General features: G+C 45.6%; 1 protein-coding gene across 22 annotated transcripts in view; it reads right to left on the bottom strand.

The window, feature by feature from the left end:
- Positions 1-12,831, bottom strand: part of PPIP5K1 (diphosphoinositol pentakisphosphate kinase 1) — a 216,118-nt gene that overhangs the window by 128,186 nt on the left and 75,101 nt on the right. For all 22 annotated transcript variants that reach the window (XM_043494215.1, XM_043494218.1, XM_043494213.1 and 19 more), the window contains 3 exons: positions 11,594-11,710; positions 10,852-11,016; positions 7,198-7,288 (listed from right to left, as the gene is read on the bottom strand). In XM_043494215.1, the coding sequence (XP_043350150.1) occupies positions 7,198-7,288; positions 10,852-11,016; positions 11,594-11,710 (373 nt within the window). The remainder of the gene's footprint in view (positions 1-7,197; positions 7,289-10,851; positions 11,017-11,593; positions 11,711-12,831) is intronic.

Genomic DNA, 12,831 nt, shown 5'->3' with positions numbered 1-12,831 from the left:
CATTTTTCAGGTTTTCAGATATACAAGCTGCTGCCCTTGATCAGTACACAGGTCCCTCCAGTACAGGATTCTGCCTTGATATTTCAGAGAAAGGCCAAGTGACCCACAATGTTCCTCACAAACTGTGAGAAGATATATGGGACACAGGACACGAGTAGTGCCTGAGTCCTGGAGCTTGCAAACCATCCATTTATGCCCCAACTGTCTCTCTGCAGACCTACTTAGGGTTTTCTTTCTCGGTTAAGACTTTCCAGTTGTACAAAACAAAACCCACCCAAATAAAACTAACCCAACCCTAATTAAACCACAGCTTTGCTTTCTGCATCCACGGTTATATGTTCAGCTAGAAATCTGTTCTTAATACATTGTGTGGTTTGTTTGTTTGTTTTTTTTTTTTAAGCCAAGAGTTTTGTTGAGAGTCTGAAAATGACTGCCACACATGGTGTCATTCTGCCTGTTCTGGATGCCTCTATAAAGTATGTTTGTCCATAAATTAAGTGTCCTAAATTTTTACCATCTACAATTAGTTGTTGGCCCTTTTTTCCAGGCAGTTGGTAGTGCATATCTAGATTCAACTTACATTAGCATAGTAAGTTTATGACCTTTTACATTATATGTAAAACTATAACCTATAAACCCAGAGGAAGGATGGTCTGTAGAAAAGACAGATAACTAGGAAGTCATCGTTCTATTCCCAACCCTGCCACAGACTCATTGTGTGCAGTCACTTAGGTCAAAATTCTCAAAAGGAGTCTGATTTTGGGTGCCCAAGTTGAGAATCCCTTAAGATTTTCAGAAGCGCTGTACACCCTTGGCTCCCATTGACTTCTGTCAGAGTGATATGAGCTCAGCATGCTGAAAAACAGGCCAAAAGAAGTTGCCATCTGGACACCCAAACACTGGTCTTTGCTTCTCAGCTCCACCGTGCTTCCTGGAATGCTCTGCACTCCACATGGTAATTAATGTGGCTTAAGTGGTGGCTTGATCGTTGGGCATTTGGAACATGGTTCATGTCAGTTGAGGAAAGCAATTTTGTTAATAATTTTGGACTACAATATGGATAAACTGTCGATGCAGCAGAGTGTAAGCCCCTCTCCCAAGATGGGAGTCTCCCCAGGAGTGGGGCAGGTGCATGCTCTCCCACCCACATACCCACCCTCTTTTAAAAAAAACAAAAAACAAAAAACAAACAAAAAAAACCACACTACACACTCCCTGAGCAGTACATATCCTGGTACCTACACGTTGTTGACTTTACACTGGTCTAAAGTTTTCCTCCTTTTTTAACTTGATAACATTCTATTCTCTGCACTGCCACCGTTACTCAGGATCATATATGATTCAGCCCTTTTAAAACCCATCATAGGAGCTGTTTCATGGACATCTCATGACATGCTGAGTACTCACCCTGAGAAACATCTTTTGATTGAGTTTAAATTTATTGGCCTTTAACTGACTAACCCTTGTTTTCAAATGATGGGGCAGCATCAAAATTCAGGACTGATCAATTTTTGCGATTATACCCATAACTTCACTTCAGACAGATTACCTTTAATTCATATTCCCAACTCTTTTTATTCCCCCAGAGTAAATGCAGCAAATTTAGTCTTTGAGTCTCTCATCAAGTACTAACTACCCTCACTGTTCTGTCTCTGGGCCTTCCAAACTGAGTTCTTCTACAGCCAAGGAACCCAGCACTGGACATACTGATCCAGATAAGGATGTACAGTGATGGCCTATTTTTCTATGCTAACGTCTATTTGCTTCTGTCTTCAGTGAACTCCTCAGGGCCCTAGCATAAGAATTCTTCATCAGGGTACCCTTGCTAAGAGAATTGATAGAGGGATGCAAAATCTTTCCCACCCAGAGCCCTGCTTTGTACGTAAGACTGAACGCAAACTCCTCACCCCGAGAGATGAACCCTTCAGTTGGAGATCTGAACCTTACTGGGAGCAGGCAGAGTGATGAAAGTTGGCACTGTCATTATCTGTTCCAGAGAGAAACAGGGGCTCAGTCTCCAGACCTCCCAATTTGCCATTTGACACCAGTTCTAAATTCCCCGTTTAAATCAGAGATTCCCCTGGTGCATCTATGGAACATTATTTTGTTTTCTCATATGTCGTTTGATTTTCTCTTCCCTCTCCTGGCTGAGCCTCAGTAAACTGCACAGCACTCTGGGATTTTTAGTCTGTTCATGGACTCACCTCTCCATTCCACCCAGAGACAAATTCCTTTTTCTTAGTTTTTCAAAGGAGTAGTGTTTGCTGAGTGTGAAGCAGCTAGCTCAACACAGCACATTTCCTGTCATGAGAAAGAGAGAGCCTGCAGAAAATATCCTTCCCAAGGAAAAGAAATTTCCATATGCTATCACATCAAAGGCCAATTCAGAACTGTTATTCTGAATCAGAAGAGTGGCCCATCCACTTGGTATCCCCCTCTCCCTGCTACACTAGATCACACCAATAGTCCATTTAGTCCAGTATCCTGCCTCCAGCTGTAGCCAGGACCAGATGCTTCAAAGAAAAATGTACATTGTTTCCAGATCTCACTGGGCAATACTATCCCATATAGGGAAATTGATTCCTAACTCTAGAACTCATTCATTTCCTGAAACACGACTATAGATGAGCCTTGTAATTTTATCCTGAAATTGTGAAACTTAGCATAAGAGGATACTATTTTTCCATCAGTTTCCAAAAGGAGTTAATTCAGTTCATACAACCAGAACAACTTATTTGGGAACCATCTGTTGCTGCAAAGCTGCAGAAGAGGCATCAGGCTTGGTCAGCCAGCAAGCGGCTAAGAGGACAGAGGCACACAGGGATGAGAACACCTCCCAGGGCAGCCAGGGGAGATCACAGCTCCCAGAGGGTGAACTTAGAGATTGTGCTACAATGCAATTATCACACCAAACAGCAGAAATAGAACACAAAGAGGCAAATAAACTGTGGCAAGAGCTCTATGTCTAATCACTTGGCTGAAAAGAAGGTAATGGCAAGGAAGAGAAGATACATGACTATCCTTTGATCTGGCTAGCTCAATACAATTGGAGAACGAGCTTGTGGAACTGCAATGCTTTTATATGGATCATTTCTCCTAAAGACTCTACATAACCAGCCCCTCAATCTCTCAAGCTGTGACTATGGCCCTCCCCCTTTCCAGTGGAACATTTTAAGGGCTCCAGCAGAGTAAACCCGACTCAAACTTATGATGATGATGGCTGGGGGGAATGGTAACAGCACTATATCAAGGGTCCTCTCCTGCCTTCTACCTTTTGTGTTTGTAACCATTCTGGTTTTATGCTAGAGTACTAGCACTCATCCTTCTCCCTCCATGGCAATAGATTAAGAAACACCACCAGCCAGTCACTGGCAAGGCCACTTAGTGGGGAAGTAGGCACAGCCTGACACTGGAGCAGGACTTGCTCAAAGCCCAGCAGTAGCAACAGGTAGTAGTGACTAACAGACCCACCCACAAGAATAGGTGCTGAAGCCCAAGCCAGAGGGAGAGCCAGACTAAGACCAGCTGTCCTTCCTACTCCTCCCCACACATTGAGAACACACATCTCAGATTGTGAAGGGGGATGAATCTAAGTTTCAATAAAAGCAGACAAACGCATTAGGAAGGAAAAAGAAAAGGAGTACTTGTGGCACCTTAGAGACTAACAAATTTTTTGAGCATAAGCTTTCGTGAGCTACAGCTCACTTCATAGGATGCTGTAGTTCACGAAAGCTTATGCTCAAATAAGTTTGTTAGTCTCTAAGGTACCACAAGTACTCCTTTTCTTTTTGTGGATACAGACTAACACAGCTGCTACTCTGAGACCTGTCATTAGGAAGGAAGACACCCATGAACAGGTAACAGATGTATTGTCTCTAAATACATCAGAGGGATAAATATCAGGGAGGGAGAGGAGTTATTTACGTTAAGCGCTAATGCTGACACAAGAACAAATGGATATAAACTGGCTGTCAAATTAGTTTAGGTTTGAAATTAGAAGAAGGTTTCTAACCATCAGAGGAGTGAAGTTCTGGAACAACCTTCCAAGAGGAGCAATGGGGACAAAAAAAACAAAAACAAAAACAAAAAAAAAAAACACACAAACAAACACAAACCAAAACCAAAAAACCCACTAATTGGCTTCCAGACTGGGCTTGATGAGTTTTTAGAGGGTATGATGGGAATGCATACAATGGCATGTAGCCAATCTATCAGTACGAGTAACAAATACCCTCAACGGCTGGTGATGGGACACTAGATGGGGAGGACTGAGTTACTACAGAGAATTCTTTCCCAGGTGTCTGGCTGTTAGGTCTTTCCCACATGTTAAAAGATTGCATATTTGGGGTCAGGAAGGAATTTTCCCCCAGGTCAGATTGGTAGAAGCCCTGGGGAGTTTTCACCTTCCTCTGCAGCATGGGGCATGGGTCATTTGCAGGTTTAAACTAGTGTAAATGGTTGATTTTCTGTGACTTGAAGTCCTTAAATCATAATTTGAGGAGTCCAGTAACTCAGCCAGAGGTTATGGGTCTATTAAAAAAGAGTGGGTGGGTGAGATTCTGTGGCCTGCAATGTGCAGCAGGCCAGACTAGATGATCACGATGGTTCCTTCTGACCTTAAAGTTTATGAGTTTTTATGAATCCAAATCCACCTAAGAAGAAAGGTGCATCCCCAGCAACCATGGCTCCCCAAGTAACTCACCAGCACAGATCCCTCAGTGCAGATGCAGAGACCTCTGGAGAGCAGTGAACACTGGGGTCACACATGCCCCACTCACCAAACTGATCACTTGGTGACATTTGTTCCTCCAGCTTACTCAGTATTGCTGAGACTTTGCGCTGCAGATGACTAATGAGAAGAGTGGCTTTGTAGTGACAATCTAGTTAAAGATCCATAGACTCAGAGTAGTTAAGGGCCTTTTCTGCACCTCAGTGGAGCCTGCAGCAGCCTGTTCCAACACGGAGTGAGATTTAGGGAAAGCACCAGAGCACAGAGTCAGGGATAGCAGATCTTGATAAAATACTAAACAGAGGACAAGCCATCAATGCCTGAACCTCTCTAACCCTCCTCGCTGATATTACCACTATCAAGGATTCAGTCTTCAGGGACAGACATTAAAACAACCTTAACCTAACGGTTCAAAAGGAGATTCCGTTAACTGGGTGAGAATTAAGTTCAAATCCTAAGAGTGGGTTCATGCACAGATGGGGAGGAAAGACTCAGGGCCTTTTAGAAATCTCTTGGCTATAGGATGTCAAACTCAGAGAACAGGGACTTAAACTAGTGTTGTTGCTAGGAGGACCTTGGCCATGCCTCAAAGGTGACCTGCAAAGATGTTTAAGAAAATTGGTTTGCCCCTACTTTGCCGCTTTCTGGTGTATAATGGCAACCTGAAAGGTCTGAAGCTTGTGAAGTTTTTTTTTTTTTACTTTAGAAACATCAAGTCTGGTCTACCCTGCTTTTGCTGGATAACTTTCTTGGAGCTTAAATGTGAACTCTTCCACCTAAATTAAAGATTCAAAAGTCTGCCTCTTTAACAAAGACATCCTTTCTCCTAAACATTCTAGGGTACATTTACACGGAGATACAAACCCACAGCACCAAGTCTCAGAGCCCAGTCAGCTGACTTGGGCTCGCAGGGCTCAGGCTGCAGGGGTGAAAACTGCAGTGTAAACATTTGGGCTTGGGCTGGAGCCCAGGCTCTAAGACCCTCCCCTCTCATAGGGTCTCAAAGTCCAGGCTCCAGCCCAAGCCTGAATGTCCACACTGCAATTTTATAGCTCCCCAGCCTGAGGCCTGTGAGCCCAAGTCAGCTGACCTAGGCTAGCTGTGGGCCTCTGATCTCAGTGTAGACATAGCCTTAGACTTTGGAGCTCAATGACTGCTAAACCAAACACAGAATTTTACAGTGTGGTGAAAATTCCCTTTCCCTCTCAATTGCTCAGGTTTCACTTTCTTGCAATACTATAGTTGCACTAGTTCTACAGTGGCCATAGAGTCTTCCAAGGAGACAAGAACTGAATTTATAATGTTAAAGAACAAAAAAAGCAGAATTTTCTTTTGACAAAACCCTTTGGGACTTCTTCATACAACATAAATAAAAGCAACAAAGTGCACATGCTCATTTACTTTCCCTTTGGACTGCCAGACTTTTAGATATAGGAAATTATCCAGGACTGCAAAGACAGAAGCAGGTGCTGGAACAGTCTCCTTCTGTGTTGTCCAGAGTGAACACCTTGCATGAAGCTGTTTTATGGATAGTTTGCAATCTCCCACAAAAATGTGCTATCCTTCTAAACCATCATTATCTGCATCTATAAAGGTTCCACCTTGCAGGCAGTCAGTCAGCAGCAGAGATTTGGGCTCTGGATAGAGAATTTGACTCTGCTTCTGCATCAGGAGTTCTGGGAGCATTAGGAGACTCTGAGCAACAAAATTCAAATTCTGGCCTGACAGGACAGCACAGTAATGGCTTTCTTAACCTGGCACCAAATGTTTGGCTCTACCAGGCAGCACGACAAAGCTCCAACACAATCTGACTTCAGTGCCCAGGCCACAGATACTCAGTGGGAATCTGTGCTAAAAATACTTGCAAACAGTGCCCAGAAGTTTTTTCCTCAGCTTCAACTGGCACTCTAGCTATGAAAAGCTAATCAGATGAGTGATGGGTGCTATGAGCCGTCACCATTGAACAGACAGTGGCTGGTGAGTGATCTCCATTTCCTTGATGAGGCCAAAAATCTTAACACGAGGAAGAAGGAATTATAGACAACAATCCATCTATGGGAAGAGCCTGGTAAATGAATAAATTAACCCAGCTGTGATATGAAAAGCATGCCAGTTTCAGATCTCAGATTTGGCTAGTAACTTTCCCTCCCTCTGCTGAGGATAAAATAGTGCACCATGAAATACGCTACCATGGGAGCAGAAACCTGCTCTGCAACCTGCAGCAGATTCATAAAGGTAACGTGTGCACTTTCAGCAGCAAGAACCTTGGCTGTGTCAGGGGCTGAGGAATGAAGGAGATAGAGAACTATACAGGAAACTTATTGTATGCTGTAACATTACATAAGAGGACATAATATATACACAGACATGCATGGAATTTGAGCCAGATGTACATGTGGCGGGATGGATAGATGCACACACAGAGAGACAGAGAGGTACAGGTGGACAGGTCGAGTACAGGCTCGTACCTAGGCCACTTTGCTTCATTTCGGAAGATTGCCTGGAGTAGGAGGAGAAGAGACGATACCCTCCAGTTTTGGAAGAGGACTCGGACAGCACCTGTAAAAACAAAAGAATGCTGACTGCACCATTAAGGATTCCTGGCTACTCTACCCACCACTCTCAAAGGACTTCACAAAAGTAAGTAAGAGGTAGAGAGGATGCACCTCATTTTAAAGACTGCGTGGAAGGGACAATTTCACAGGCACAAAGAGCCAAGTTGTGCTTGATTCTCACTGGTAGTCACAGGGAGTTAAGTGTTGATCTGCCTTTTGCACCTTTAGAAATCTTCCCCTAAGGAACTCGACACAAAGCTGAGAATAGAACTCCCACGCTCCAGCTCTGATCACTGAGCATTTCCCCTCTAGGGCACACACAACTTATGTCACCACCACCAAGTGCAGTTGTTTCTACATAAGAACAGCCATGCCGGAGCCAGAACAAGGATCCATCCAGCCCCATATTCTGTCTCTAACAGTGCCAGATGCTTCAGAGGGAATGAACAAAACAGGGCAATTTTAAGTGATCCATCCCCTGTCATCCAGTCCCAGCTTTTGGCAGTTGGAGGTTTAGGGACACTCGGAGTACAGGGTTATGTCCCTGACCATCTTGGCTTATAGCCACTGATGGACCTATCCTCCATGACCTTCTCTAATTTTTTCTTTAACCCAGTTATAGTTTTGGCCTTCACAACATCCCCTGGCAATGAGTTCCACAGATCGACTGTGCACTGTGTGAAGAAGTAATTCATTTTGTTTATTTACTCTGCTGCCTATTAAGAACCAGGGTTCACCAGATGACAATGTGTTATGAGAAGGGGTAAATAACTCTTCCCAATTCACTTTCTCCACACCATTCATGATTTTATAGATGACTTCTAACATATTCTACCCCCTTAGTCGTCTTTTCTAAACTGAACAGGTCCCCATTTTTTTTAAATCTCTCCTCACATGGAAGCTGTTCTATACTCTTAGTCATTTTTGTTGCTCTTCTCTGTATCTTTTCCATTTCTAACATATATTTTCGGAGATGGGGAAATCAGAACTGCATGCAGTATTCAAGGTGTGGGCATACCATGGACTTACATAACGCCACTGTGATATTTTCTATTTTATTATGCATCTCTTTCCTAACGGTTCTTGACATTGTTAGTTTTCCTGAAAACACCTATTCAGTGTGCAGTGGCATTCAAAAAAGCTATCTACAATGACCCCAAGATCTCTTTCTTGAGTGGTAAGAACTAATTTAGACCCCATTGGAAAACATAATTCCAACTATACATACAAAACTATGTGCATTACTTTGCATTTACCAACATTGACTTTCATCTGCCATTTTCTTGCCCAGTCATCCAGTTTAGTGAGATCCCTTTGCAACACTTCACAATCAGCTTTGAACTTAACTATCTTGAATAATTTTCTATCACCTGCAAATATTGCCACCTCACTGCTCCTCTCCTTTTCTAGATAATGTATGAATGTGTTGAGCAGCACTGGTTCCACTACAGACCCTTGGGGGACCCTGCTATTTACCTCTCTCTATTATAAAAACAGATCATTTATTCCTACCTTTTGTTTCCTATCTTTTAACTAGTTACTGATCCATGAGAGGACCTTCCCTCTTATACCTTGACTGCTTACTCTGCCTAAGAGCCTTTGGTGAGGGATCTTGTCAAAGTCTTTCTGAAAATCCAAGTACATTAGATCCGTTGGATCATCCTAGGATCCTCCCCGGACCATGGTTAATTTATTGTGTGCCAATCACCAAAAAGGCATCTGTGATTTCATGGCTGACTATAATAAAGAAGGCCCAAGACAGCCACAGATCCCTCAGCCACAAACATCCCTTCCCCCACCTCCAAGAAAACAGCTGGAATCAAGGCAAGTGACTAATCCCAGAAGGGAGGACACACAGTGCTGAAAGCAGCTTGAAGGGGATTTGGATACCTGTGAGCTAAGTCCCCAACACTGAGACAGCCCATCCAGACTGAGCCTGAGGACAGAGAGTAAGGTCAACTCAGCTCAGTTCAGTTGCCTATAAGTACATCAGCCCTATGGCAGATTAAGAACTTTGCAATAAACCTCCACTGCCCAACACAAATCACAAACAACAGGCACCACCCCTTCCCATGATCCTACAGGAGACAGATCAGCCACATGGCACCTTCCAGTTCAACTTCATGAGACGCCCAAGAAGAAATGAATTAAAACAATGCAGCCTGGAAGGTGACAACAGTACATTTACTTTGACACGTAGTTACGCTAATACCCTACAATGCAGCGAATGTGCCTATTCAGCATTTCCCCAGCGTGCCTTCGCTGCAATTCACCCATAGTCATTTCCACACAATTGTCTTTCCTCACCAATTGTCCAAACCTTTTTCCTGTATTTCTCCTCAGTGAAGGTATTTCAAGGAGTTCAGTATGTCAGCCATCTAACCACTCTGCACTTATTAATAAACCTGCTTTCCCATCTGACACATTATTCCCTTAACTCAGTGACCTTCAACCTTTTTATGCCCAAGATCACTTTTTGAATCTAAAGGCAACCCAGAATCTACCCCACCCCTTCCCCAAACCCCCGCCCCACTCACTCCATCCCCCCGCCCTGTTTCTGTTGCTTACTCTCCCCCACCCTCACTCACTTTCACTGGGATGGGGCTGGGGTTTGGGAGGGGGTGTGGGCTCTGGGCTGGGGCCAAGGGGTTCGGTGTACAGGACGGGGGGTGAGGGGTTCAAGCTCTAGAAGGGAGTTTGGGTGCATGAGGGGGCTCCAGGCTGGGGCAGAATGTTGGGGTGTAGGAGGAGGTGCAAGCTCCAGGAGGGAGTTTGGGTGCAGGCTGGGGATGCAAAGGGGGTGCAAGTTCTAGGAGGGAGTGGTGTGGGGCCAGAGTAGGCAGGGAGCCTGCCTTCGCCTTTCCGTGCCCGCCGCCAACTGGGAGCCGCCAGAGGTAAGTGCCGGAGCCAGCACCCCATACCCGCTCCTTCACCCTGAACCCCTTCTTGCACACCAAGCCCCAACCTGAGCCCCCTCCCAGAGCCAGAACCCCAAACCCACTCCTGCATTCCAACCTCCAGCACTCCGAACCCCTCCCTGCCTACCCCAGCTCCACATCACTCCCAGAAGGGGCCAACGCAACCGTGGCCCCTGGAGGGGGTGTGAGGCACATAACTCCATGCGCGCGCTCTCTCTCTCTCTCTCTCTCTCTCTGCAAGCACCACCCTGACAGCTCTCCTGGCTAATGGGAGATGCGAGGGCAGTCCCTTGAAGATAGGAGCAGTGTATGGAGGGAGACCCCTGCCCCCGTGGCTGCAGGGCTGCACTGGCCACTTCTGGGAGCGGCGTAGGGTCAGGGTAGGCAGGGAGTCTGCCTTAGCAACAGTCACACTGCACCGCTGGAGATCAAGATCGACTGGGAGATTCTCTAGGATCAACCACTGGATTGCGATCGACTGGTTGGTGACCACTGCCCTAACTCCTTTCCTAGCAGTAACTCAGACCCTGGTGCACTGTTAAAAGGGGAGTCCCAGAAAATACAGATTTTCTGCAATGGTAAAACTGAGATGCCAAGTCTGGGCAAGACAACTAGATCAGAGCAATTGAAACTACACCCGACCCATTACCTCCATGGACCCAGTTTTCCGGTTGCGGATCAAGGGCGATCTCCGCTGAATGCAGATTGGCTCAGAGGGCTGGGATGACCTTTCTTGTGCTTGGTCTGTCCCATCAATGCTCTTCACTTTGGAGAGATCCTCCATGCTGCCCTGGTTTGGCTTCTTATCATCATTCTGCATGAAAGAAATACTAGTAGCATCACTAACACAACTAGCAATGCAGGCCCAGGTGGGATTTACTGAGAGGAAAAAACAGGCCCAGCAGAATTCCAGACAGACACTTGTAATCTCCCCACACACAGCCTTGAAACCGGAGACAAAGTACCCAGCCAGCCAGGAAACTCAACCCTGCAAACAACCCTCAACTGCCAGATACGCTACTGCAAGAGCGGGCCCGAGACATGGCCACTGCTGGCTGGCGGAGGCACTGCAGAATGCAGGGGAGCTGCTAGGTATGTGCTTGTCAGGGTGTGACAAAGGATTCTGGATCAGACTGCACCTGGCCCTGCTGTGAGCACACCAGAGCCTGCCCCCCCAGGATCACAAGGGCTCTCCTGAGCACATTTGGGTCCCAACCTCTCTTCTAAGGATGGGAAAGAGGTGGGCTTGTGGCTTCACCTCTCTTTCATTAGCGCGCTGCTTTTCCCACAGGGGCACTGCAGTTGCTGTGCTCTACTCCATCTCCCACCAGGCCTATGCCTCAGTGACACAGGCAGGCCCTTCAAACAGGACACAGTGACTGCAGACTCACTTCTGCTGATGCAGGCCGAAAGCCAAACCCTGTAGGGGCACTTCCATCTTCCTCACATCCCTTCACACCTGGGCTGAAATGAAGCTCCACGTGAAAACGCTCCTCTGAAGATGGGTCCTGAGAACACAAAAATCAGCCCCAACTTCAGTGTGGGCTGTGGTAATGGCCCTCTGCCGTCTCTCCTCCATGCCAAAATAGCACACACCCCAAGCACACCGCTTAGGCGGAAATGCAGAAGCAATGAGACAAGCACAGACACGCTAACCTGGACTTTATGTCTCACCTAGTAGCACAGAGCTCAGTATTACTGTTATCACAGTAGCGCCTGGAGGACCCAAACAGGACTGGGCTATGCAAACATATCCAGAGACACAGTACCTGCCCTCCCTTCAAAACGGACCACACACTAGGGAGAGCAAGTCTTACACCTTCCTGGACTTTGGCTTTATAGATTATGACTTCTAGGACAACACAGGCTAGGGAACCTCACCCAGGATGCCTCCTGGCTGGGCTACAGCAGATCTTTGAGAAAGACACACCTCATCTTGATCTGAAGACCGCCCCCTGAAGGAGAATCCACCACATCACTGGGCAAGTTGTTTCAAGGGTTAAATTACCCTGACTGTTAAAAACTTCCCACCTTATACTCTAGTTTGTATTTGTCAACTTTCAGCTTCCAGCCATTGGCTCTTTTTTTCAAATAGTGAACAAAGATATTTATTGAATACTTCTGTCTTTTCTGCATTATTACTAGCAATTTTATCATCTCTATCTAGTGCAGACTTACACCATTGCTAGAATTTTTTCCTGAATATTTAAAAAATTCTGTTATTGTCCTCTGAATCCTATTGGCTACAGACTTTTGGCATTGATTCCTCTGGCATCCCATATCAACTGTCCGCATTTCACAATGAAAAATTGTCAGACCAAAGATCCATCTAGCCCAGTATCCTGTCTTCTGACAATGGCCAGTGCCAGGTGCCACCGAGGGAATGAACAGAACAGGTAATCTTCAAGTGATCCATCTCCTGTCACCCATTCCCAGCTTCTGGCAAACAGACACTAATGACACCATCCCTGTCCATTCTGGCTAATAGTCATTGATAGATCTATCCTGCATGAATTTATCTAGTTCTTTTTTGAACCCTGTTATAGTCTTGGCCTTCACAACATTCTCCAGCAAGGAGTTCCACAGGTTGACTGTGCGTTGTATGAAGAAATACTTCCTTGTGCTTGTT

Source organism: Dermochelys coriacea, chromosome 10 (genome assembly GCF_009764565.3).
Source record: "Dermochelys coriacea isolate rDerCor1 chromosome 10, rDerCor1.pri.v4, whole genome shotgun sequence".
NCBI classification, from domain to species: Eukaryota; Metazoa; Chordata; order Testudines; family Dermochelyidae; genus Dermochelys; species Dermochelys coriacea.
This window is presented reverse-complemented; position numbering and strand designations above follow the sequence as displayed.